This window comes from Mytilus trossulus, chromosome 14 (assembly GCF_036588685.1).
Source record: "Mytilus trossulus isolate FHL-02 chromosome 14, PNRI_Mtr1.1.1.hap1, whole genome shotgun sequence".
Taxonomy (NCBI): domain Eukaryota; kingdom Metazoa; phylum Mollusca; class Bivalvia; order Mytilida; family Mytilidae; genus Mytilus; species Mytilus trossulus.
In genome coordinates this window covers 11,624,547-11,652,301 of record NC_086386.1, presented here as the reverse complement: position 1 = coordinate 11,652,301, position 27,755 = coordinate 11,624,547, and the positions used below count along the sequence as shown (strand labels likewise).

The 27,755-nt window shown below is 32.1% G+C and overlaps 1 protein-coding gene across 1 annotated transcript; it reads left to right on the top strand.

Moving 5' to 3' along the window:
• The first annotated feature begins 1,311 nt into the window (after positions 1-1,311).
• LOC134696031 (allene oxide synthase-lipoxygenase protein-like) lies at positions 1,312-26,018 on the top strand. Its single transcript, XM_063557581.1, has 16 exons — positions 1,312-1,447; positions 5,392-5,876; positions 6,618-6,662; positions 9,465-9,593; positions 11,091-11,188; positions 13,170-13,302; positions 14,115-14,210; positions 14,714-14,810; positions 17,355-17,472; positions 17,823-17,915; positions 18,555-18,615; positions 19,447-19,555; positions 20,083-20,174; positions 21,381-21,554; positions 23,170-23,333; positions 25,782-26,018. The coding sequence occupies exons 2-16, from the start codon at positions 5,418-5,420 to the stop codon at positions 25,894-25,896; spliced, it is 1,983 nt and encodes a 660-aa protein (XP_063413651.1). The 5' UTR covers positions 1,312-1,447; positions 5,392-5,417; the 3' UTR covers positions 25,897-26,018.
• The last annotated feature ends 1,737 nt before the right edge of the window (positions 26,019-27,755 follow it).

Genomic DNA, 27,755 nt, shown 5'->3' with positions numbered 1-27,755 from the left:
TTTCGTCCACACAAGACCTAACCAGTGACTAGGGAAAAAAGATCGGAAAAGTACAAAGTTAAAGAGCACAGAAGACCAAAACTTTCATTACGTTGCGATCCATACGGATAGGGTTTTCTGCTTGGGATACGAACATCCTTACTATTTGGAATAAATCATACTTTTGCCAACAGTAAATTTTATAAAATGACTATATAATAGACATACATGATAAAACCGAAGTAGTGACTATCTACAGAATAAAAATGGACACATTACATAAAACAACCTAAATAAGCACATGCGAATTCACGGCCGAGTTAACCAAAGCCGGCAACGCAGTGACTAACTCCAAAGTACAACTTGCTGTATTTGTGAAATGAGGGTTCGAGCTATATATTAGCTAATGAAGATTGCATTTTTTGTTAATATAGACAATGCAATTCCCCATAGGAACTCCCTCTGCGGCTAAAACTGTGATACTTTTACTACAAACTTCCGTTAAAAATTATATCCTAGAATGGATAGTTGATATGCACTACTTTTATATACAAAGGTCAAAACAGAGGGCCGTGCTGCATGTTTTCGACATTTATATGCTCTGACCTTGTTAAAATTTAAACTTATATTAAAATATTGTACTACTCCTCTCTTAAATTTTTGCCGACTTCATAATACATTTTCACCGCAAAAATATGTTTTTATACTGTTAACAATTAAGGAATGTATCTCCCCCATGCATAGCTCTGATTCCTTTCACGGATTTGGCTATACTTTTTGGAACTTTTGGATTATAGCTCATCTTTTATATAAGCTTTGGAATTTAGCTATTTTGGCCACGAGCATCACTGAAGAGACATGAATTGTTGAAATGCGCATCTGGTGCAGAAAAATTGGTATTATAAAATATTATCACAAGTTATGTCTATGAGATGATACATTGAGATCATATCTTAGATTAACTCATCATAGATACCATGATTGAAATTTCATTATATATGCGCAAGACGCGTGTTTCGTCTACAAAAGACTCATCAATGACGCTCGAATTAAAAAATGTTAAAAAGGCGAAATAAAGTACTGAAAACGAAAATTGTTGTTAGTACCGATTAAAAATTTCCAATATTTCACTCGAGTGTTAAATTCAAACCTTTATATATACGTTTATTCAAAAGATCAAAAAAAGATCTAAAAAAAATCAGCTTTCTACTTTTTATGACCTCTGACGAAAATAAGAATAACATAATTTAACATTAGTTGTAAATAGCCGACATTTAACAGCGAGAAGTTGTATCTGTAATCAAACATGGCTTCCGGAGGACATATGTTAAATATATATTTTTTCCGTTTATTGTATCCGTCGGAATCTGATACGGACACAAATTTATCACACCCTTACGGATTCTTTTCGATGTTCATATAAGAACCATTATCATTCGACGTTTCAGAAGCCACTCATATTACAAAGGTAAGCTTATTTGTGTATCTTTATCACATACGACAATACATCTAGCTCAGTTATGTTGAATCTTGTGAAATCAATGTTATTTAAGTTTTTTTCTGATACATGTATAATGCAAAAGTTTCAAATCATGATCTCTTCATGGTCATAATTTGGTGCATGTTTGTTTTATTTTTCGCAAATTTGTGCTGGTTATCAGATTTACACATTGGCGAGTAATCCTTTCTTCTTCCAATAGCAAGCTTAGTTGGTGGACAAATAAATGAGACATTTACCTTGATTTTTCCTTTAAATCGATTCCATGAAATTTGAACAGCGAAAACTACTATAATCTATATTAACTAGAACACACCCGCGAAATCGCGGTCATTCAGAGCGTATTTGAAAGGATGTAAAGTGGAAGGAAGAATTTTGTAAAGTAAAGTTTAATGACTTGAGAATTTCAGGAAAAGTATCAAAATTCATAGGTTCTTGGGGACAGGAAAATGGTTTTTTTAACCCTCTTCTTTATTTCCAAAATTCCCATTTTTTGTTTTCTATTAATTTCATTATGAACATAAATTTAGTGTCCAAGTATTATGAACATTCCAGTCAAAAGCCTGTAATTCAGTGGTTCAGTGATATTTGTTTCGTTCATTTTATGTACATAAATAAGGCTGTTAGTTTTCTCGTTTGAATTGTTTTACATTGACATTTCTGGGCCTTTTATATCAAACTATGCAGTATCGGCTTTTCTTATTGTTGAAGGCCATAATGTGACCTTTAAATGTTAATTTCGGTGTCATTTTGGTCTCTTGTGGAGAACTGTATCATTGGCTTTCATACCACATCTTCTTTTTTTTTACACATTTAGTGACTTGAGAATTTCAGAAAAGGTATCAAAAGTCATAGGTAATTTGGGACAGGATAATTGTTCTCTATTAATTTTAAGACACATGAATAATTTTAGCGCTTATCTGTATATTATGGACATTCATCAAAGGGGGGTCGGGGCAGAGGCGGATTTAGGGGGCCCGGCCCCCCTTTTCTGGAAAATAATTGGTTGCTTATATAGAGAATCACTGAAGCATGACCGGAGCGGGCCCCTCTTAGGCAGTCAACGGGCCCCTGCCTATGAACATTTCTGGATCCGCCACTGCCTGATCCCAATATCCCGGGCTTAAAAACATGGAATCCCGAGGTTCTGAAATTATTATACAAATTAAATATCTCGACATCCCGAAATTCAAAAAAAGAAATCCCCGATCCCGAAATGGTCAATCCTGAAATTTCGATCTTAAAAAAAAACGTTCCAGACGTCCCGAAAGTGTACTTTCTTTTTATTGTCAATTCTCAGTTTAATAATTGACCCACAGCGGTGATTGATATATTATTCAGATCCTCTCTATTAAATAAACCCTTCCACGGTGACTGCCGTGGATAGTAAACTTTAAAATGATATCAGACAGAAAATACACTGTATTCGTAGTATTAATGTATGTTCAAAGTATACAGAAAAAAGCAAACCGGAAGTCTAATCTGACTTAAAATTTCGCCCGATGACGGAAACATATCCGGACGTCTTTTTTCTCGTTTTTCAACCAAAATAACTCAATCTGAATAATCCTATGAAAGGATGACAAATGCGATTATGTACTGTACCCATACAACACAGAGGCATGATGATTAATTTATTGTGGAAAGAAGAGAAGCGACACACAAAATGAGGTCTTCTCGTTTAATAGTATAGATAATACGTATACTGACACATCTGACTGAATATTGACTGATAATTCTTGTTGAATTTGCATATTTAAGAATACGCTAATCTAATTGGACGAGAATGCTACCATTAGTAGCTCTTGAAATTATTGCTTTTTTTTATCAATGTCATAGACGAAACTACTTGTTGCACCCGAAATAAATTAGACTTTGACGATAATAATGCAAGTTCGCTATGTTAAAATATTTATTTGCACTCGCGCTCACCATTAAATTAATTAACACAAAATATTCGTTTGAATAACAATACGATATTGATTAATTTATTTTCAACTCAAGTATTAATACATGTACATCCAAATATTTAGCTGTGAGCGACATTGATGATGTTATATTCAGAAAAGCGCCTCGTATGCATTACATTTATCAAGTGTTTGTTGTTTACGTTTGTACCATTATAGAATTTAACTAATCATCGAATGGTTATCTTGCATAAGTTATCCGATTGATGCCACGTATGACCTGATTATAAACTCGATGTTGTTGGCAATATTAATGTTTCTGTGGGTTGTTTTATGACAAACGGGACGATTCCAACTTCCAGTTATTAGTTCCCTATTTCCCAGCCGTAACATATCCTCTGCCCCTTTGTATGCTGGTTGCATATAAATCAGTTCATACCTTATTCTCGTGTATATTCAAAGCTATACGAAGGAACGATTATAAATGTCACTCCGTAAATATTATGGACACCATCACGACTTGGTTGATCCATACGTTGTGTCTCTGTCTAAAATAACTAAGGATATTCTTATTACGTCTTAGATTGTTGTCTGTCATTAACGTCGCTTGTCTTTAAAGTACCGAACGTGATCTATTCCCCAATTTGACTGTTTTGCTGACTGTGATTTCGCATTACCATAAGACTTGTCAGGGTACTTTGCTATCCAAAATTAATGAACTTGGTTATGATCGGATATTGTTAAATGTGTTGTTGTCTGTAGTTTTGGTGTTAAATTTTTTTAAATTTTATTCGTATGTAAAAGTAAAGATAATTAATCACCCAGTGCATGTATAAGATTTTAGTTTGGTGTAACTTAACGTATACGATTTATTTGTTTTATAGTTTGTTTATAGATTTAGTACCTACATAGCTAGATAAAACAATTGATTATCTGCTTACTACAGACTTCTATATTATTCACATTGTATATGTTGTATTATACATTAAATGCCGTAATTACAACCCTGATTGTGAACTATATCAAACTTTTCGAAATTTACCTGTGACGTCACTTTTGCATGTGATGTCATTTCGTTGCGTTATCCTGTTGGTGACAATGAAAGGTTATTTTGTGCTGTTTTATATGATTTCTTTTTTTGTTTTTCGTGTTAGTTTTTATTCTGTGGTACTTCTATCCTATTTTTTATAAATTTTCTATTTGTCTATATGCCTATTATGCTTGTTTGTTACATATTTGTTTGTTTTGAAAGTGATTAAGATTACAACAGTACTGCTGAGCTCCTACTTTTTGTTTACAGTTTTACCTATTATGTCTGAGTGTTTTGTTCACACATCGTTGTCAATGTAATGGAATGTCATGCTACTGTCATGCAGATGAAAGGTTTAGCTAGTCATACAACCAGGTTTAATTATCTTGCAAATAAAAATATAGTCAGTAATATGACAGTTGTTATCCATTCGTTTAAAATGTGTTTGCGCTTTTTATTTCTTTTATTTGAATACAGACTATCTAATCTGAACTTGCCGTGGAGTTCCTGTATTTTTGTTAATTTACTTTTTCTGTAATCTATAGAAAATAATGTTTTTTGTTATTTTCATATGCATAATAAATAAAACTTCGGTAGACAAAATGTACTTGTATTATGCACGATCTATTTAATCTTGTAAACACTTGAAAAATGTATGTCTTTCAAGCGAATATTATGTGTTACTTTCTTCAAGTACTTTTTATAGTTTAGACCGTTGGTTTCCCCGTTTGAATGGTTTTACACTAGAATTATTCGTTTGCCCTTTATAGCTTGCTGTTCAGTGTGAGCCAAGCCTCCGTGATGAATGCCGTACCTTGACCTATAATGGTTTACTTTTATGGATTGTTTCATGAATCCAGAATTGTCTCATTGGCACTCATTTCATCTTCCTATATCTACTTTGAATAAGTTAATATTGATTACTCAAGTATGTCAAATATATATATATTACCTTTTGTTTGTGTTAACATGAACAGGTAAACCAACGTCATCAATCGGCAATATGGTTTCCTACAAGATAACGGTGAAAACTGGAGACAAAAAAGGAGCTGGGACGGATGCTAATGTTTATATAGTAATTCACGGAAAAGGTATCCAGACAAACAAGTTCACTCTTGATACATTCTTTAAAAATGATTTCGAGAGAGGTAACATTGATAACTATTCCGTCAATGCTGACGTCAACATACCAGAAGTACAAAGAATCGAGCTGTGGCGAGACGCATATGGTTTGTTCAGTAACTGGTATTTAGATTGGATTGAAGTAACTAACTTGGCAACTAACATCACAACAATATTCCCAGCAATGAAATGGATCAAAGAGAACCAGCGTTACTTCTTCAACCACATAGACACATGTTTACCCCAAGACGATCCATTCAAAGAAATGAGAATGTTAGAGCTTCAGAACATACAGAAAGATTATCAGATTCAAGTTAAGATACCTGGATTACCTGCTCAGGTAAGAATACAGTAGTATGAGCTCAAATATTGTAACTTTCGTGAATATCCCACTTAACTACTGCATATTCTTTTATGTAATAAGTATAACGGATTGACGTTTAAAACCACCATTTTTTTGTTACACACAAAATGAAGTTACGTTTACAAACATCACGAAACATACATACTTCTTATTAGTTTGTTCTTATCTTCTTTTATGAAGGAAATGAGTATCGGTAACAAAATATTCAAACTGCATTATCTCCATTTTGCCAGGAAACACGTTTTATTGACCACTTACTACAATGCATCAATTCCTTATTGGTTTAAATGCGTAAAAATGGTAATAATTACTGTAATTTTATTCTGTTTATTATCGAAAAATGTTGGCGGTATAAGTTTCTTAAAATAAATAAACCTCGCATTTGAAAGTTTCATAACATCATTTGTATACAAACATTTATGAAATAGTTCTTAGCAATTGTAACAAAACGCTACCGTGATAAGTCTTGAATTGTCCCAAAAGGACCATGGAAGGGTCGAAAGTATCTTAAATGATCAGTCAATATAGAACCAAGTTAAAATAGCATGACGTCAGCGTGTTATGCTTTTTCGCTGTTTATATTTATACTTAAACGAAGAAGGTCAGATGTACTATATACACTTTATTTTCATCTATTTTTGTATCATGTTTTCTGTGAAAACGTTTATTAAGATATAGGATTATATGATGTTATATAGATAATTATAAAACTTTTAGGTAAAAGAACTACCAGACGATGAGAGATTCTCATTTGACTATCAAGTAAGTTAAATCAAACAAAGCAAGCGTTTCATTTCTCCATATTAATATTTTATTATCATGTACCATAAGCCGGAACGGTAAGGAATATTTGCAAGTCGGTGCAAGAACTTTTAACGACGGAATTGCGACACGCATTGCAAGACGGTGCACCATATCGAAAAGCCGGAACTGTGGAGGCTAATGGCAAATCGGTGTAAATAATTAAAAGTTGGAAACGGAGTATCGGTATAAATCAGTGTTTGGGAGTTTTAATGGTTTAAAATATAGGATTGGAAACTAGCTATAAACGGCAAAGAAGAATAAGAATGCAGAGTTTGAGATGATGGTTTACGAAATTAATAAAACGGAATTAATTTTATAGTATGCTATGCTTGACGGGTTAAGTGAGTCTCATAAAACTACAATTTTCTCAGCTCCGATAGAAAAATAATACGACTTCATGTGGTGTTTAACGGAAACAACATTTCTTTTGATTGACATAGATATAAGAACAAGTGGTATGCGTGCCAATGAGACCATCATCTATCCAAGTTACCATATGTAAAAGTAAATCATAATACGTCAAAGTAAGGTCTTTAACACGGAGCCTTGGTTTGCATCAAATGACAAGCCATTACGGACCACGAAAATTACTAGTGTAAAATGATTTAAACAGGAAAACCAATGGAATAATCTATACAACAAACGCAATTCACTTATTAACCACACAAACACACGACAATCACTATACATCAGGTTTCTATGCTTAGGACGGGTAAACAAATACAGCGAAATAAGACATTTAATAGACGCCAACGTCCACCCTTACAAAAAACAAGAGTGAAACATCACAACATAAAAAAAATGCATCATAAAATATTTATTGAAATGGTTGAACTCATCCAAAAGACATATTAACAAAAGCAAGTGAACAGTCACTGAACGAATACATTGATCTATGAAAAAACGTGCATTCAAAATTAACAAAAAGGGGTTTCAGATGTTAAACAATATTAGAAAGACAACAGTAACCTTGGAAAAAATGTCGACAAATAAAATAACGAACACATATTTTTGTTGTAAGGTATACATGGAAATATTTTTCGCAAAATTATTTTTCATAGTACCTGAACAGAAATGAAAATTTATCATCATACTTAATACTTGCCAATGATATAACTGTTCACATAACACCAAATGGTATAGAAATTAACAATTAAAGGTCACTGCACGGCCTATAACAATGACCAAATTCTTAACCGCATAATCATCTATAAGAGGCTCTTAATTGACAAGTATACAAGGTCATTTTATTGGCTAATGTACAAGACAACTTTGTTTATATTAAGTACTTATTAAGTTGATGTTATCAGTTTTTGTCATCCATTAAACTAAACATGCATCAAAATAACTTAACATACAATAAATATGGAGCGTATTAATTGAAAGACATAATTTTATATTTTACTATTCATTAGATTACCACGGATTTATAAATGAAGGTTGTTTTGGTTGACTAGTCAAACATCAAAAAGGAAATAGTAAGGTTCACACACTTTTAAAAGTACTTTTCTTTTCTCCTAGATTGTATTTGATTATTTGCACTTTAAATGATCAAACTTTTAAAAAAAAAACACGAAAGTACAACCATTTTTGTATTCAACAAGTTTATGTCGTTTAATGCAAACATATTATACATTAGTTTTAATAATGTTGCTTTAGTATAACTATTTATATGTTGTTGTTATTTCAAATTTAATGAGTGAAATAATGAACCCCTTGATTTTTAAAAGTACGTCATTACTCAAACATTTTCTTAGATGATGTCAGACATATTTGTGTATTGTACGTTATACTTAAAGTGCCTAATAAAGTTTAATACAAAGAATGTAAGTTTAATGTTTGTGAACATGCTTGCAAATGAAAATCCTTTATATCATAAATATCTTTCTTAATTAACTGGTATTAAATGTGTGTCCCCCCCGTACACTAATTCGCTAGTTTTTTCCCCGTATGCATTGACGTTAACTTCGAGGCCACTGAACATCGCAAGTATAAGAGGAAAACCATGCTTAAAGAATGTTTATAAATGTGAACTGGAAGGTTAATAGTAATAATTGATTCTGAAATGACATATTTTATACAAAAAATGTTTTAAATGTTAATGAAAAGTTCAACTAACATATGGGTAGGCATGAAAATATACACAAAATACCATGGTTCTATCAATTTCACGATCTGGTAGACGTCGACAACAATCACTGACTGAAATATTATGTGTCGACAAAACGTATTAGATACGTAATAAATATAAAAAAGATATCTTAACTTTAGATTTAAAGGGAAATGATTGGTTAAGCGACTACACTTGGAGACTAAATATATTTGATATTTGGTTTACTAAAAAATACATGGTTAGTTACCATGTAGAGTTAGCAACCATATATTGTAAGTAAGGAGTTACTTCCCTTTCAAAACAAATAGGACACCTGAACGGTTCAAACAGACGAATACACTGATAATAAACGATTGAAATATATTCATAAAGAAATTTAAAACTAACACGTTGTTATTGTTAGCATTGTTTTTAGTATAAACGAATGGAAATAGGTTCTGAAAATGGATTTTTTATGATTTTTCAGACAGTCTGAACTGAATGAAATAGCTATGCAGACTTAATAATAGTAATACAAGCGCTTTACATGTGCCCTTGCTTTGTGTGCTGTTTATTGTCTATTATTTTATGCCAGGAATGGATACCCCATATCTTTGCTATTATAATTTGCTTAAATAATATTGAACTGGGTTTTTTTTCATGCAAAGTTCAACATAGGTCTAAAAAGCAAAATCTACAGAGAAGAAAGTCAGAGATTGGTAAAGGCGAGCGGCGTCGAGTGGAAGGATGTCGAAGACGTTAAGTCTGTGTATACTCCTCTTTTTGGAATCCCACAGGTACAAACTTATAGCTGTAATATTTCTTGCTGCTTATCGTTGTATTATGAAATACTCGACAAATCTTCATTTAGTGCAGATTCACAAATGTACGCTTGATACATTCCCTACTCTTCCCCACGAAAATTGACTGTATCGTATCAACCACAGTAACAGTGGTGACATCATATTTCGATTTCTTTTTGTTGAGAAAGGAAAGTAAGATCCGAACAATAACGCTGGATGGAGTCATATATACAACCGTGATGTAAGATTTGTAATGTGAAAATAAAAAAGATTGATACTTTAGAGCTCTGAAAAAAGGTTGAGAATTAGAATAGAATGAGATGTTGATTTCATTATTGACTTTGACGCGTGGGTATTGGGGTCACCTCGTAACATGATGTCATTTCAATAAAAATTCGCAACATGAAAGCTTTTTCTTTTGTTGTACGTTTTAAGTTGAGATACTTTTTCTTTAAAATTGAATATTTTAGAATAGAATTGGTTCATTTCAATTTCTATTGAGTAGATCGCTCTTTTATAGACTTCAGCAATATATAGGTACGATACGTTAACGTTATGATATAAACTAGAAGCATAAAAACAACAATATTGTTTCTAATTGCACGTTTTAGGTGCTGTAAGTTATAAGCAAATTTTTCTATTTTGCTATTTGTCTTGTTAGAAGTCAAATCCAGCAGCCGCCAAATCCAAACAATGTTTCCCTTCTGTTTTGATTAATACCGATTTAGGATTTTTAGATTTGGAATAGTGCATTGAATTCATAGAGATGGGATCATTTTGGCTGTCATGTTTGTTAATTTTAATCTTTATTTACATTTGAGTTGTCTTATATTACGGCCAAAGTCATGTAAAACTTTATAATAAATCTTTGGCTTACAATAATCATTTAAAATCTAATATGTAAATGAAAAGGTCATTCCTTTCAAACACAAACCCGGTACTTACTAAACGAGATTTTTGAAAACAAAATATGTTTTAACGTAATTTATTCCATTAGTTACTATAACTCACTCATATATAATTGGTTGCTGTCTCTTTGACACATTCCCCATTTCCATTCTTAATTTGATACAATATGTTAAAATACAAAGGTTTGATTGAATGATAGGTATAATGCGAAATAAAAAAAAATACATGATAGAAATGAAAAATAAGATGGTCGAGCGTTTGATTTATTTGAAGTTTTATGGTTTTGGCCATTTTCAATTTACATTCAAATTTGGATTTGGATTTTTTTTTTGTACATTTCTTCTTAAATTACATGATCCTAACAAAGTGTTTATAACGGGACAACCTTCCCTCGATATTCCTCGAGTTGCCTCTGTGCTTTACTTTGACTGAATGAATGAAAAATATATAAGTGATGGAAAAGTAAAAAGTACTATAAGGATTGAAATTTCAAAAATGACCATAGAATTGATACACTATTCACATGAAAGAAATACACGATAAGAATATAAAATATGATCATGGTAATTGTTGTATTACTAGGGTTCTAAAACTTTCAATGATGATGCTGCATTTGGACGTCAGAGGTTGAACGGTTTAAATCCTTCGATATTAAATCTCTGTACCAACATTCCTAAAAGGTAAGTGCAAAATATACACAAGAAATACTTTACATTAACCATACGCTAGGCTATATAAAAAGGCATTCATGTGTTAACTTGATACACAAAATCATGCAAATGAAAGAACCTTTTCAACTTTTGATCTTCAGTGCTGCACAACTTTGTACCTTTTTCCCGTTCGATCTTTTATATCTAGGCGTTATGTATTCAGGTTTAGTTTTCTGTAATTAGTTAATACTTAAGTTTCTTTGTGTATATCTCTTTCATATTCATTTGATAAAATTTACTGTTTGCAATAGCATGAATTGTTCTATATAATAAGAATGTTCTTATCTCGGGCATAAAAACAATGCCGTATTTTGCGAAACATTTTCAACTTTTGATCTTCAGTGCTGTACAACTTTGTACTTTTTTCACTTTCGATCTTTTATATCTGGGTGTCGCTAGTGAGTCTTGTGTGGGCAGGGCGCGTTTTTGGCGTATTGAATTTTGAACCTGATGCTTTTTGTTATCTATTAATCATGTTTTTCTGTGTCTAATATGTTCTCCTATTTATTTGTATTGTAGTCCTGTAATATTATGTTGTCATTTCAATGTTATATTTAACTTTGCCATTAAAGTGCAAGGTTTGGCATGCCTTAAAACCAGGTTCAACCCACCACTTTTATTCCCCTTTAAAAGTGTCCTGTACCAAGTCAGGAAGATGGTCATTGATATAATATTGTTCGTTTCTCTTTGTGTTGCATTTTAACGTTGAGTCGTTTGTTTTTTCTCTTATTTTTGAGATATTGAGATAAGACGTGGTACGGTACTTGTCTATCCCAAATTCATGTATTTGGTTTTCATGTTACACTTGTTATTCTCGTGGTGTTTTGTCTGATGATTGGTCTGTTTCTGTATGTGTTGCGTTTCGGTGTTGTGTCGTTGTTCTCCTGTTATATTTAATGCGTTTCGCTCGGTTTTGGTTTGTTACCCCGATTTTGTTTTTTGTCCATGGATTTATGAGTTTTGAACAGCTGTATACTACTGTTGCCTTTATCTATATAAAAAGGCTATATCAGTGAAATGGCATTCATGTGTTAACTTGATACACAAAATCATGCAAATGAAAGTTCGAACTTGCATATCAGCGAACTCCGTTTAAACCTTTACTTAAAATTTCAGTTAAAGCTACTTAAAATATGTTTGGATTTATTTTCTTTTACACTAACTCAAATATTTCCACTGTTTAGGAATTCTTAAAACTGTGTCTATGAAATGGGCTTCAGGTTAAATAACAGACAATGGCATTATGTTATTGGTACATTTAGTGATAAAACATGCCAAGGTAACAAACAAAAAACTCAGGAATAGGCCATGATATGTGCGTCCACACAGCAAGTATCTCCTGTTATGTTTTTAATGTCGGAATTAAAAGAAGCACAGAATAGGTCATAAACCAGAAAAAATCACTTTTCTAAAATATCTAAAATGCGAACACATTTCATTAGTTAATACCGGCAAAGACAAATACTATCAGCCAATCAGTTTGTGAGGGTAACAACGTATGATGTATGGATTGCAGTCGTTTTTCCTTTACAACTCTGTTGGAGCCGTTTGTTTGTGATGAAAAAATCAGAAACTGAAATGAATGAACTTCACGAAATATTTTGTTTGTTGCTCGGTTTTTTTTTCTTTGAGAAGACTGTTTTTATGAATTCGTGTAATTACAAAAAGTTTCTTCGAGTAGAAGTGCTAATTTGGTAACCATTGAACTACTAAATAACTGAATACACGCATATGTCGTCGATTTTGGGACAATAATATTCTCAAATTCTACATTATCTGTTGTTTATTCTAATTTACTTATGATCTATCCTAATCAACTATTTTTTTGTATTTTCACGTTGAAACAAACACGTATCAATGATTTTTGGTTTCAAGTGAACCAATACTATTATTTACTATGTGAAAATTATTTTTTATCGTTGAATATTTGAATTTTCTCTTTGTATGTCAGTTTTGGAGTAACTGAGATAATGGTCAAACCGTTCTTAGAGGGCAAGACAATGAAACAAGCCATGGATGCTAAAAGGCTATTTATCATAGATATGGCGATATTGGAAGGCTGTCCAACTACGGGGGAAAGCATTGTAAGAAATAGTTATAAATCTAAAACAGAATATGACTCTTTTTCTGAAGCACCAGCTTTCACAAATTTAGGTCGTTTAATACTGATAGTCGTCATTTTTTTCTTCTCCTTGCATAATTTGTAATTGACATTTAGTCTCTATTTTGGTTTCATAAATTAACTTTTTATTTGTTTTATTTGTAAACGATATTATCTTTCGTCGTAGTGGTTACATATGATAACGCAATAGGTAAAAATTAAACTTATACAATATAAGATTTTTCATGACAATAATACCATAACAACACAACTAAGGTATTCTTATTATTTGTCAATTCAAACTAATTCAGTGGTAACAGAAACATTCTCTCTCGCGATAGTGTAGAAATGAAGAATTAAAAGATTTGGTTTAATTTTACAATAAAGCCACTATCTTACAGAAATCAGATGTTAATGAAATAATCAATTTCAGGATACTGTAGAGCCTCCAACAATGAGAATAACCGAAGCAATGTATGAGATGTCTGTCAAATCATCGAGAGAGAAAAACATCTATTTTGATTTTTTTTTGCCATAAGCTTCTCTTTTATGCATCTATTCTGATAAATATAATTTAATTACAAAAATGCTATAAACAACAAGGTTATTCAGTATGATAGTAAATGAGACAAGATTTAATGTCCATACAACACTTTTATATATAAAAAAAAAAAATCCTTGAAAATATAAGAAGTAAGTGAGAAGTAAGAAGTCAGAAAAATTTTAAACACAGGATGAAAAATATATCAACAAATATTGACCACGATAATTGAAGATCTTTTGTATGTCTTGCAGATGACATGTCCATTTGCTCTATTTTATTTCAACGATGCCAAATGTCTTATGCCAATAGCCATACAACTATTTCAACAGAAAGGACCAAGTAATCCTGTAAGTGGCGGATACAATATATATAACTTCATGTGGTCGTGTTACCAAATGAATAGCATTTTTCTTATGAGATAAAAACTTGGTATTCACGGATTCATTACTGACATAATTTATAACAGACTTTTCTAAAAAAAAAAAACACACTGTTGATAAAGTATTTGTTAAACTTAGGTTATAATTATCTCAAGCCTTCAAGGAAGGTTAAGGCATTTTCTAAAACCTTACTAAAGGAGTCAATCTTAATCAAGATAATGCACGAAAAAAAGATTCCTCTGACCACGGTTTGATATTTGTCGATGTTATCAAGCTCTCAGTTAACTTCTGTCGGTATTATAATTTTCCGTAGTATTAAAGTAGAACGATAGATGTGTTGAATTTAATTTGGATTTAAACCAATTTCAGGTCTATGTTTTATGTAGATCAAAAAATGTCTCGATTCAGTGGGCTCATTATTCATTGTACATTTTACTATTTTATATTATTATTTGATATTTTATAAACAGGTATTCCTACCTTCAGACCCAGTGTACACCTGGATGTGGGCAAAGATGTGGTACAGCCTAGCTGATTCTACATATCACCAATCTCTTACTCATCTAAGTACGAACATTGTTTTTTTTCAATGAGACATTTTTTTACAATGTTTTGACCTAGCTCTTATTGTTTTCAAGATATTTTTCACTCATGGCAATTAATAGGGAACATATAGGCATCATGATGATATGGTACTATACATTGACACATCAATCTGATTCCGAATCGACCCGTCTTTTATACCGCGTTCTATGCGGAGAAGCAACAAATTACTTATTTTATTTTAAAATATTTTGTTTGACGCATTTGGGTTCGATTCCACGACTACCCTCTCTCTGCGCGACAATACTACAACTAAATCACACTGACAGACCTTTGAACCTAGTGAAGGCACCTTGAAAATCAATTATGATTGACGCCACAATAGAACACTTTAGTGAGAATCTAATAAGAGCTAGCGATTAAACATGGTTGATAAAAGCTTACTGTAATTTACTGATACATTTTCAAACCTAATGGTCCTTTATGCTTAATGTTTTAAGAATCCACTTTTGTGTTGCTTATATATGTAACACTCAGAAACGTGTCCTTTCCCCCAAACGTTTCCGATTCCCCAAACGTGTCCGCATGACGTTACTGAACTGCAAAACAAGTCGAAGTTGTATTGTAAAACAGCGCCAAAGCATGTCATTTGTATAAACGCCCAAACGTGTCCATTTTTAATAAACACCCAATCGTGTCCAATTCCCCTAATGTGTCCTTATTTTTATTTTTCACAGAAAATGTCATCTGTGTCAATATTATGATTACGTAGATTATTTGGTTATTGCTTTTTCTATAGCGTAAATGCTTATTTTGCTATTTCATTCTTAAGTACAAAATAACTTTAGGTCTTTTTTTCTAAACCGGCAGAATAACCTGGTTAAGTGGGGACGTTCATTAAGCCATGCTGGATGTAAATGTAAGCAGCCATGCTCACTTCAATTGTAGATATAAATTCAGATACCTCGTGTAGGGAGAATTTCCCATTCACTCCGCAATTCTAACTGAAGTCATAAAAAAATCGTTTATACTCGCTCTTGGATATTTTAAATTAAAATCCAAACTAGTATTAATCCCGAATAATCGTAAACATCTAGGTCCAATCCTCAATTCCTGGTATGAGAATATAGAACCTATCTACAGTATAAAAAAGAAGATGTGGTGTAATTGCCAATGAGATAACTCTCCACAAGAGACCACATGGCACAGAAATAAACAACTATAGGTCACCTTACGGCTTTCAACAATGAATAAAGCCCATACCGCATAAACAGCAATAAAAGGCCCAGAAGGGACAAATATATTTTTGCTTACATACATGTAATATCGTTCAAATAATGCATGAACTATTGGACTCTGGACAATATTTCTCTCGTTCGTGTGTCTTAAGTGATGCTCGAAACCTAAGATTTATTTGAAAAAAAACCTGACAATCAGTTTATGATATGAAGAGCTTTTACAATACCAGACTGAGAGTTGAAAAAAGGAAGTAAATTCTGCTGAAAGCCCACCATGCAATATTCGGATTAATATAAAAGCATCATCTGCTTTTATTAGTACAAACTAATTTAAATAGTAAAATATAAATTCAACTGAATTATTTGTATGTTCGCTCAAAATAATGAGTATGAAATACTTGCAACTGGCCAATAAGCAAAAACAGTCAAAAGTTAATTACAGATTGAATTTACAATTATGATAATCAATAATAACCGGCATTGAACCTCTTCATCAACTGTGTCATAGAATAGCCATAAACGTTATTTCATTCGAAAAATGAGTGTATTAACGCAAAAAGACGTGAGTCGTTATGGCGTGAAATAGTGGACACGTTTTGGCGTATTACAATTATCAGACACGTTTGGGGATTCTAAAATTGGACACGTTTGGGGATATTGAATATAACGGATATATTTCCCTTTCATCAAAAGTTTCATTTCTTCAACTTCATCAAAAGCACTATTTTGTGTCAGAGTAGGACCACGTTCTTAATTGGAAGGAGTAATTGGTGGTCTCACAGCGTATTGGGTTTCAGCTTCTGATTTCTTTTAACTAGAAAGTAATGATTCTTGTATATGATTTAATATTTAAACAATGAGGGGTTTTTTTCTGCTGTTGTGAGAGAGAGAATGTATTCAAAGGATAAGCAATATGTGTGTTTATTTTACATCGTAAATTTTGCGACTCTGTATGTATGACCGAACAGCTATAACCCTTTAAGTGTCCCGTTGTCGTTCTTCTTGCTTACACTCAACACAATTTCTGGTGTATTTATTTACTGCAATCATCAGTAGCTTGAAGTTGGTATAATTTCAATAAAGCGGTAACAAACAGTTCTGATATTAATCTAGGATCTTTCCAGTAAGCATGTACTGCTCACTCTACAGAGTTATATGAAACCATTTTCAAATGTTATTGCATCCAGGACTATAAAAGCTTATGTTAACAAAATAAGTATTTTTGATGATTTAAGGAGGTAGTTGCCACTATTTTGAACAAGAACATGTATTGTAGTGCCATAAACTTGGTCATATCCATAATATTTGATAATTTTTATTTTTTTCTAAGATTTTACTCATTTGATGATGGAAGGAATAAGTCTCGCAGCCAAGAGAAACCTAGCGCCAGCACATCCAATTATGAAATTACTAAATCCTCATTTCATATATCTCATGGCAATTAACAGGTATGTGTTTTCTTACAAATTATAATGCTTTATGTAGTCACACCATGTAAAAATGAAAACTAGTAAATTTTACACTAGAATTTTTTTAAGTTCAATCAAAAAGGAATTGATACACTTGATATGTAACTTGTCATTCCGCAATTTCAATACTGAATATCAGCTAAATATCCCGACCCATACTGCTGAACAATTTAAATAGTTCTTAATCAGTAGAACAAATCAAGAGTAAAAATAACGTCATGTCTAGTAATATATCCGATTTTCCGGTTTGATTTACTAAATTTTATATGTAGGGTTTATAAACTAAATTATGTGCTTAGCTAACTGCAATCAATCATCTTTCTTTTTAGTTTGGCACTTGGCATATTGATTAATCCTGGTGGCGCCATAGACAAAATTTCAAGTGCAGGTATCAACGGCCACTTTCACATAATGAAAAAGAGGTGAGAAAGTTAGGTGTAGACATTGTTTTATTGCTGTGAAAAAAAAACTTTTAAAAATGTTTGTCTAATTATCAGGATACAAGGGAACATCATTTCGCAAAATAAAAAAGAGGAGACGAATTTGTTTACAGACGATCGTTTTTATTGCTGTGGAAGAATAAAGTTCTTTTCAAACCACTGAATTTGTCCATTTGACAATAATATGTGGAATATATCCAATCCTTTGATACCGCCTCCATTTAAATGGGAGCTATTATCAATAAAAAAAACTTCAGTCATCAATGCATTTGCATTTTCTTAGGCAGACAGTATAAAATTCTTCTGCAAAGATTTATACAAAATATAGGAAATGCAAATATGGTCTTACAACTTCATTGTTTGTCAAATTAGAAAAGAACATATATTTTTAAAGTTGAATTTGGTCAATATATAAACAACTTATAGATAACAAAAAGATTTTAATGTTAGTTGGTTGTCTTTGTTTGACTCTGATAATTCTTAAAAGTAGCACATAATTTAGACTGCAGTGCTATATTATCAAAATATTACAATATGTTAATATCTGGAAACTTATTTATTGTGTTATGTAATAATTCAAAATTCATCGTTTCTATACATATATTAACTTCAACCTTTTAGTATGGCTTTCTGGAGATTGGATATACATGGTTCTCTTCCAGAGGATTTAAAGAGGCGAGGGGTATACTTCCTTATTTTTTATTTTTATTTTTGTTTTGTTTTACACTTAACACGCCCAGGCAAATAGACATTCATAAAAAGACGAACAACAACTAAAATGCATGGTACAAAATGCGTTAAATGTTGTATGCAAAATATGTGGTGGAACAAACAAGTATTACTTTTAACTAATCATATTCTTTTGGATATGTAAGGTAAACGGTGTAAAAAAGAATAACAAATACACACACACTTTGTAGCTAGAATTATATGCATAAGCGCCTATAATGTATTGCATTGAAAAGAAGGTATTGTGACCCAAAATTATGAAATGGACAATCGAAGAAAACTTTAAGATAATAATCTAGATTTTAATGGCATGAAGTCGAAGTTACCTCTGGAGACTTATCAGTTGTAGTTTTCTAAACGGGGCTTTGTCAGTCTTGAAACAGAGATGTGTTTTAGAATAACATTATCTGGATAACACATTTCTAAACTTGGATAGGTGAGAATAACATCAAGTCATGTTATATCATTTCAAGATTTGTTGTTCAGACAGCTGTTTTAAATATTTGTATTTGAGTGTTCCAGGTCTAGGTAAATCCAGAAATGCGCTTTGGATGCCTGTTATTTTACTAGTCATTTGGTCTATTGTGGAGATGGGTCTCATTAACAATCATACCACATCTTTTTATATTGTGATATATCACTTTAAATTTGATGAAGTGATAAAGTATATTGCAAACAGCAGGTCCCTCATTTTTCGCAGTAAAAGGAGTGAGTTAAATCAATCTCATTTCTTGAATGAATTATTTATTACCAAACTGATGCATCTCTGAATGATCTGTTTTAGGTTTTTGATCAGTCTGTCCTGAACGGAGCCTATCATGTAAGAGATGATGCTCTGTTGTTATATGATGTCATTAGAACCTATGTAAAGAAATACGTAGTGCATTATTATTGTAAGTTAACAGTATATACTACAGAAGAAGGGATTTCCCAATTTTGGGTTCCTTAAAAGTAAAATGTTTAAATATTAGACGTTGGAGCCTCATTTTTGAAGTTTCTACCTTGTTGGATTTTCATGGTTGTTTTACATGTATTTGGAATTTGACGATGTTGTTCAGTGTTTCATTAACCTTTCATCTGTTTAAACAAGGAACACATTGGAACTATACACGATTCAAATACATGGTATTATTAAATCAAATACCAAAACGTTTCTTTACTCGTAAATGTTTAAACTGTATAAAAAAAAATGATTATGGATTTGATATAATTTTATGATTGAGTTTTATAAAGATGCATTTATGTCGATCAACGGTTTTTTTTATAACGTTTGGCCTCTAACCTTACTAAAGAGGTCTATATGATTGTAATCATTTCCACTTGTCTTTTTCCTTATTAAGAATTAACTGTTAACCTTGTCTTTTGATTATATTGTTGAAGCACTGAAATTGCATTTTCGAAATATTTCAATATCTTGCAGCCGCAGAAAATTCTATGACTGCAGATTATGAACTACAGAGTTGGGGAGCAGAACTTGTAAAGTCAAGGGATGATGGCGGAATTGGAATCTTGGTTTGTAGATAAATCTCATACCAGATCTTCCTATATATATAAATCATTTTTAAATTCAAGTACGCAAGGCGAACTGCTATTAATCAAAAATATTTAAATAGTTCGTAAACACGTGTTTTGTTTACGTTTGCATCTGGGAAAACAGTTACCATAAAGACGAAAGAGAAAGTAGCACGTTAAGTTGAAATATACCTGCATATAGGTATACATATATATGGTTTGTATTCATATTAAAATACATTTATAAAATAAGACATTGATACAATATAGTGATATTAATAGAAAATCTAGTATTAATGAAATCATAACTTCAAGTAAAAAAAAATTGCTAGACAAAAGATGTTGATGTAGATTTCAATTTTTTTTTGGACATTTCACAACATCAACAGTACCAATTTTGCTGCAGAAGATATGCATTACGACAATAAGCGTATCTTCAATGACGTCAAGGTTACACATTTGGCAAATCAAAAATGTTTAAAAAACGTTTTAATGCTGTAAAACCAAAGATACCATGCAATTGAACAGAGTTACGCATGATGCAGATATTCCTTTATTTAAGATTATTTCGAAATTTTTTACATCAAATTTAAATACTTTAACACACAATTAGGAGATAACTGTATTGTATTTTAAGCTCCGACGGCATCAATTGGGGATTTGATGGTCGCAAATTAAGTTTACTGGCGACGCGTAAGCAGAGACAGTAAACGGGTATTTGCGACCATCAAATCCCAAATTGATGCCGTCGGAGCTTAAAATACAATATTGTTATCTCCATTCTAATGAAACTGACAGAAAACAACGTTAACACATGTATTTAAAATATGTCATATGCCGTATGCGCTTGCGCTTACGTCCCATAGCATCAATTGTCAATTGATGCCATGTGAGAAAATGACGTTATCCAATCAAAATGAACGTTACAAACGTTGTTGCATTAGAATTCGTTTTTTCTTCTATGGTTATCGTTCCCTCCGGGACTATTGATGCACATGCATATGCATCAACCAAGTTGCACTAAGGACATTCACGGTACAGATTTATCTGCACCAGATGCACATTTGGACAATACACAATAACAATTGTGAGGATTTATATTTGAACAGGTTTTTACAATTATATGTGTAAGCCTGACAATTTTTCCAATATTAATGTCAGTTACACAACTTTACTACTAGATTATATCTTATCATTTTGTTACAGGGAGTCCCGAACAACGGTAAATTTGTAGCAACAGACCAACTTGTCCTAGCATTGACAGCTATTATCTACACGTGCAGTGTTGGTCATGCCGCAGCCAACTTCCAACAATATGATGAATATGGTGCTCCGTTTAATTATCCATACTTTCTGTCTGGAAGTCCACCGAAAGATAAGGTAAGGGCTGGTGTTTAAAAAGACAGTACAGGAAATATTGTACAAAGAGGAAATATAACATCACGACCAAATCAGGCTGAAATCAGTCTTTGATATCAGTCTTGTGAAATGTTGTTTTAGATATTGAAAAATTAGATAACGGTTCCACTAAAGTCAAAATATAGGACACTTCTTAATCGTCTAAACTTTTCCTGTATTTTTCAACTTATAACGAATGGGAACTTATGTTTATTTAAACATACTTAAAGGGGCACTAGCTGTCAAGTTCATGGTCACCAATTTGACTCAAATTCTCACATTTGATTAATAACAATGTAAAACATTTATCCAATCTATCAAACGTTTAAAATAAACAGTTTACGGAGCATGGGGTAGATGATATGTAGGTTCGTTTCGTGTGTATTAAAATCCAGATGCCATCTAATTAACTATCGATTTGACCTCAGATGACCATATAAGCGATGTAAACACAAATAAAGATATGAATAGGTTAAACCAGCACGTGCAATTGGATTTTATAGGTCTGTTTGATTTGAATTTATAGATTAAAAATATAAGTTTCTTATTGTTTTTAACCGTATAAGAATGATTTATGTGGATCGAATTAGTAATCACATGATTTACCGTAGTTTCCCTTTCATTGTTGACATTTTGTTTCTTTAAATAACCAGTTCACGTACAATGCATGCGTTGTCAGTCTCTAGCTAGGGGGTTAAATTGAGTTCACATGAATATCGCTTAGAATGATGATGACGTATTCACTTGCAAGTGAATCCGTCCAAAATTATGTATAATCGCTTATTTCAACAAAATTAAAGCAAATTGATTGCTAAAAGCAAATTATTATTTCATTATTCCAATTCAATTAATGATTTATCTAAAAAAATCATACTTTATTTTTGTATATATATCGTAGCTAGTGCTCCTTTAACATAAGCACACTGTGTAAATTGTAAATAAACGTGTAATTGTTGTGGCCAAACAAGTTATAAGGGTGAACACGAAATTTTCCAAAAAATCTGGAGACATGCTAGATAACTTAATTGGTTTAAAATAAAAATAGCAGACTACTGTTATATGTAATGTAGTACACGCTCATTGTCTAACAAATTCCTCATACATAATGAATTAATTAAGTCATGAAATTCACTGCTATGACTTTTTATGACCTTCCAATGGAGTCTCCGGAAAAATATAACTCTAACCTGCAAAATGAAATTAAAAAATCAGGAATTGATCTAACGGAGGGATAAGAGGATTTTATGTTTGTGTTCTTATCCTCCTCATTAGTGCATCTCCTCAATGTTTTTTACAGGTGATCTCCATGTTATGGCAGGGCAGTGTGCTGTTGTTTCGTAGCTTTCTCTTATAGTTGATGTGTTTCCCTCGGATTTACTTTGTTACCCAGTTTTTGTTTTCTGTCAATCGATTTATGACTTTTGAACAGCGTTATATTACTTTTGCCTTTATTTTTATAGGATCATGTTTGGTCCTATTTTATATTTAAAGCTGAATTATTATTTTCTATTCTTAAGTTACTTTCTGTCAATTAAATAGTTTCTGTTAGTTATCATATATATATATTTATATAATTGTATATCCATTGTAATTATAGAGTCCAGTTACTATAGAAACTGTCCTTGGGTCTATTGCAAACAGAATCAAGCTTCTAGAGTCGATGACCATCACAAAGGTTCTCAGTGAGAAAGGAACACAAAGTCTAGGTGATTTTGAAAAACAGTTAATAGTGGATCCACCAGCAATAAAATTTGTTGAAGAGTAAGTTTTATAATTAGTTATCAAAAGTACCAGGATAATAATTTAATACGCCAGACGCGCGTTTCCTCTACATATGACTTATCAGTGACGCTCACATCAAAACAGTTAAAAAGCAAAACAAGTACAAAGTTGAAGAGCAATGGGGACCCAAAATTCCTGAAAGTTGTGCCAAATACTGCTAAGGTAATCTACTCCTGGGATAAAAAAAAATCCTTAGTTTTTCGAAAAATTCAAAGTTTTTTTTCATTATAAAATTTATAATGGACGGGAACTGTGTAAGCAACCCGACCTGAGAGTAGAAAACAGCACAATGCCACCAAATGGATCTTCAACACAGCGAGAAAATCACGTATCCGGGAGTGGGTTTCAGCTTGCCCCTAAACTAAAATGTGTATATATGTCCTAAGAGAGGAATATGATGTTCAATGGTTGTCGTCTGTTTATGTGGTTCATGGGTGTTTCTAGTTTTAGGTAGATTAGACCGTTCGTTTTTCAGTTTGAATGGTTCCACCCTTAATAGCTTGCTGTTCTGTGTTAGCCAAGGCTCCGTGTTAAAGGCCGTACTTTCACCTATAATGATTTACTTTTAAAAATTGTAACTACGATGGAGATTTGTCTCATTGTCACTCACACCACATCTTCCTATATCTATTTCAGTCATACTTAACTCCGAAACATATAAATGAACCACAGTTAGAAAAAAAACATGAGCAGGTCACAGTCCACGCTTTGGTTTGGAAGGGACTAGTCATATAGCGTATAGTTTGGTTTGATCTAAACCCCTTTTCTAATTTCAAAATTTTAGATAACTTATTAACTAATAATGATCGATAGATCGGTCCGTTTCTTGGTTTTCAAATAGTTAGATTTTACCGTTTCTGATTAAATAAATCCTAAAAAGCGTTTCGGAAGCACATTATTATACAGATTTATTTTCATTTTCTTACTTCGATACTGACCTGGTGGAATATCGTAAAGCTAAAATAAAATTCGATCCAGTTGAAGGAAAAAGCCTTAAACAGAGATTGTGATAATATAGGTCAAAATAGATTAAAGCGATAAGTTACATTTGATGAGATTGTCATCAAAGTGAGAGGGTTAGCGCTTTAAAACCAGGTTTGATCCACCATTTTCTACATTTGAAAATGCCTGTACCAAGTCAGGAATATGACAGTTCTTGTCCATTCGTTTTTTGATGCGTTTTGTTATTTGAATTTGCCATGAGATTATCGACTTTCCGAATTGATTTTCCTCTAAGTTCAGTATTTTTGTGATTTTACTTTTTACATATTATCCAATGAATAAACAGGTGATTTAAAGTCTTTGTGAGACAACGAAAGACAAAAGATATGGTCTGAATTAGATAACTGACCACCACAATCAGCCATTTGACTCTTGTATTAAGGGCATACGATACAGTTTTGATCCTGTATTTACAAGTTCATGAAAATTTGCATATAGGCTATTTTTTGCCTGATTAAATCAAATATGTAATAAAAAATATACCTTCATGTGCTACTTTTGGAGTAAAATGAGGTCGAAATTTTGTATATTTGCTCGAAATTCAGATTTGTGGCCGTAATTTCTTTTTCGAAAGAAAGACATAACTGTTTTGTTATAAAAGATAAAAACAAATTGTTTTTTGTTGAATAATCGGTAATTTCTGTATTTTATAAATATCTTTGAAAATATGCAATTTTTTATTCAGAAATAATTCATATTTATCAAATGTTCATGAATCGAGGAAAAAACGTAATTTTTTACTGCATGTTTATCACAATTAAAAAAAATCCTCTATTTACAGTTTTATAAAATTTGGGTCACATAATCTCGCTGTAAAATGAAACCAAATGCCGTTTTGAAAAATAGGGGTCCATGAACTTGTTTTCAAATTAAATCAGGTTGAATGATAAAAATCAGTCGAAAAATGCATCTTTTCACGGTATGTCACAGTTTGACGTCGCGAAAATAACAAATTACGTTAGCAACGTCATTACCTTCCCTGTAACTGTATCGTATGCCCTTAAAGGAAATATTTTTACATATGACACATAAGATAGACGTATAAGTTCACAATCGTGGCTTCTTCCATTAATGGATTAAGCAATACTTGATTGTAGAAAATCTGAGCCCCTAACGTATGCTCTAAAAATATTTGCATGACACAATGTGAAATAATTCATCAAAGAAACTGGCAGCCTAATTAATGCTAAAAACAATACATGAAAAAACTTATGGCTGACAACGGCCAGCAACAACCTCTAGATAACATTTTCCTTGCTTCTAGTATAATTAAAAGAAATGTACCCATACAAATTTGTAAATATGTTTCAAAACGATGTATTTTTATCTGGTAATCATCAATTTTTTAGCATATTTTTTTGTTAAATACTACTTCACGCTTTTGTTAAAGCTTTCGAATTGTTATTTTTATTCATCTCATTGTAGGTTTCGACAGAACTTACGGGAGATTGGTAAGACTATTGACGAAAGAAACAAAAATAGGAAATACCCCTACGATGAGCTTCATCCATCGGCAATTCCAAATGCCATTAGCATTTAGACACACAATTGATGATTTCTGTCTTTTAAGCCTTTATAGCTTATGTAGGCAAAGACAAAGTCCCTAGACGGGTTGAAACATAGTGTGTGTTGATTTCCTTAAATATATAAGAATACAGCTGCTATATTTGTTATTTTGTAACTGGGTTGCTCAGTTGAGTTGAATCACTGCCTTTGTGAAGAAGTCCTAACGCTTTTAATCTTAAGAACATAAGCTTTGTAGATAAAGATTTTAACAAACCTACTGAACCTCAGGGTAAATACAAAAGAGGAAATCGATAAAAATTGACAAAAACTAACGTTATACTTTTTCAACGAACGGAACAAATGGAAAAAAAATATGTCATATCCCGACTTGGTCCACGCATTTTTCGAAGAAAACTTTAGATGACTACAACCTCTTCTACAGTAAAACTTAAAGTATATGAGGTTGAGGGGAGTGGTGGGATACGAGTTATTGATTTAGTACTTAAAGTCACTTTCCAGAGGAATCATTCGGACGATATTGTTTTGTGTTATTCTTATTTGTGTTTTGTTTTATTCTTGAGCGGTAATGACATTTTCTAACAAAAGGTCACCAGATATTTGGTTGTCCGATTTTGTATGAAGTAGTCCGAATTCAAATGTATATGTAGTTGTCACTAAACGTTCAGATGTACAAATTTAAATGTATATCTAGTTGTCACTAAACGTTCAGATGTACAAATTCAAATGTATATCTAGTTGTCACTAAACATTCAGATGTACAAATTCAAATGAATATCTAGTTGTCACTGAACTAATAATACAAATTTATAAAAGCTTAAAAATACTGAAAGGAAGATTTGGTGTACTTGGTTGTTACTTGTTTCAATAGAGATGATAATTGAAAAATATAAACAAGTTATAAGTCAAGTAAGTTTTACAAAAATGTTATCATCATTATCAACTCAGTAGATGATGTTCAACAGATATATGTGAATACCAAATTAATCATTACCATCTCTATGAAAAAAAGAGGGACGAAAGATACCAAAGGGACAGTCAAACTTATAAATCTTAAACAAACTGACAACGCCATGGCTAAAAATGAAAAAGACAAACAGAAAAACAATAGTACACATGACACAACATAGAAAACTAAAGATTAACAACACGAACCCTACCAAAAACTAGGGGTGATATCATGTGCTCCGGAAGGGTAAGCCGATCCTGCTCCACATATGGCACCCGTCGCGTTGCTTATGTGATTACAAATCCGGTAAATAGTCTAATTCGGTAGGTTGCCAGTTCAACCCTTTCTCGGACTAACTTTGTTTGCATAAAATTGAAAGGGTTGAAGTGGCAGCGATTTAGAGAGCCGGTCATGGTCAATTGTGGTATTCGCTATTCGGTATTGCTGACTGATTATTTCCTTCGCAGCGGAGTTGAGTGATATGAAAAAATATTGTTGAAACTTGGGGGACACGTGGCGTAATCTACAAAACAAATGAAATATTATGGGGCAAATGATACATTTTCCAGATAACATTCTATATAACTGGTAGTTTTCTACATGGATGTTTACTCTCAAGGAAAATGTTGTTCGTGGTGTTTAATTATTCACATTTATACAACTGTATAGTTATTCAAATTGAGTTTCATAAGATATATGCAATTTATCAACAAAGGAATGCAAACATATGTATAATAATGCAATATTGGGGGAAAAAAAATTTATATGTTAATTCAAATGTATATGTAGTTGTCACTAAACGTTCAGATGTACAAATTCAAATGTATATCTAGTTGTCACTAAACGTTCAGATGTACAAATTCAAATGTATATCTAGTTGTCACTAAACGTTCAGATGTACAAATTCAAATGTATATCTAGTTGTC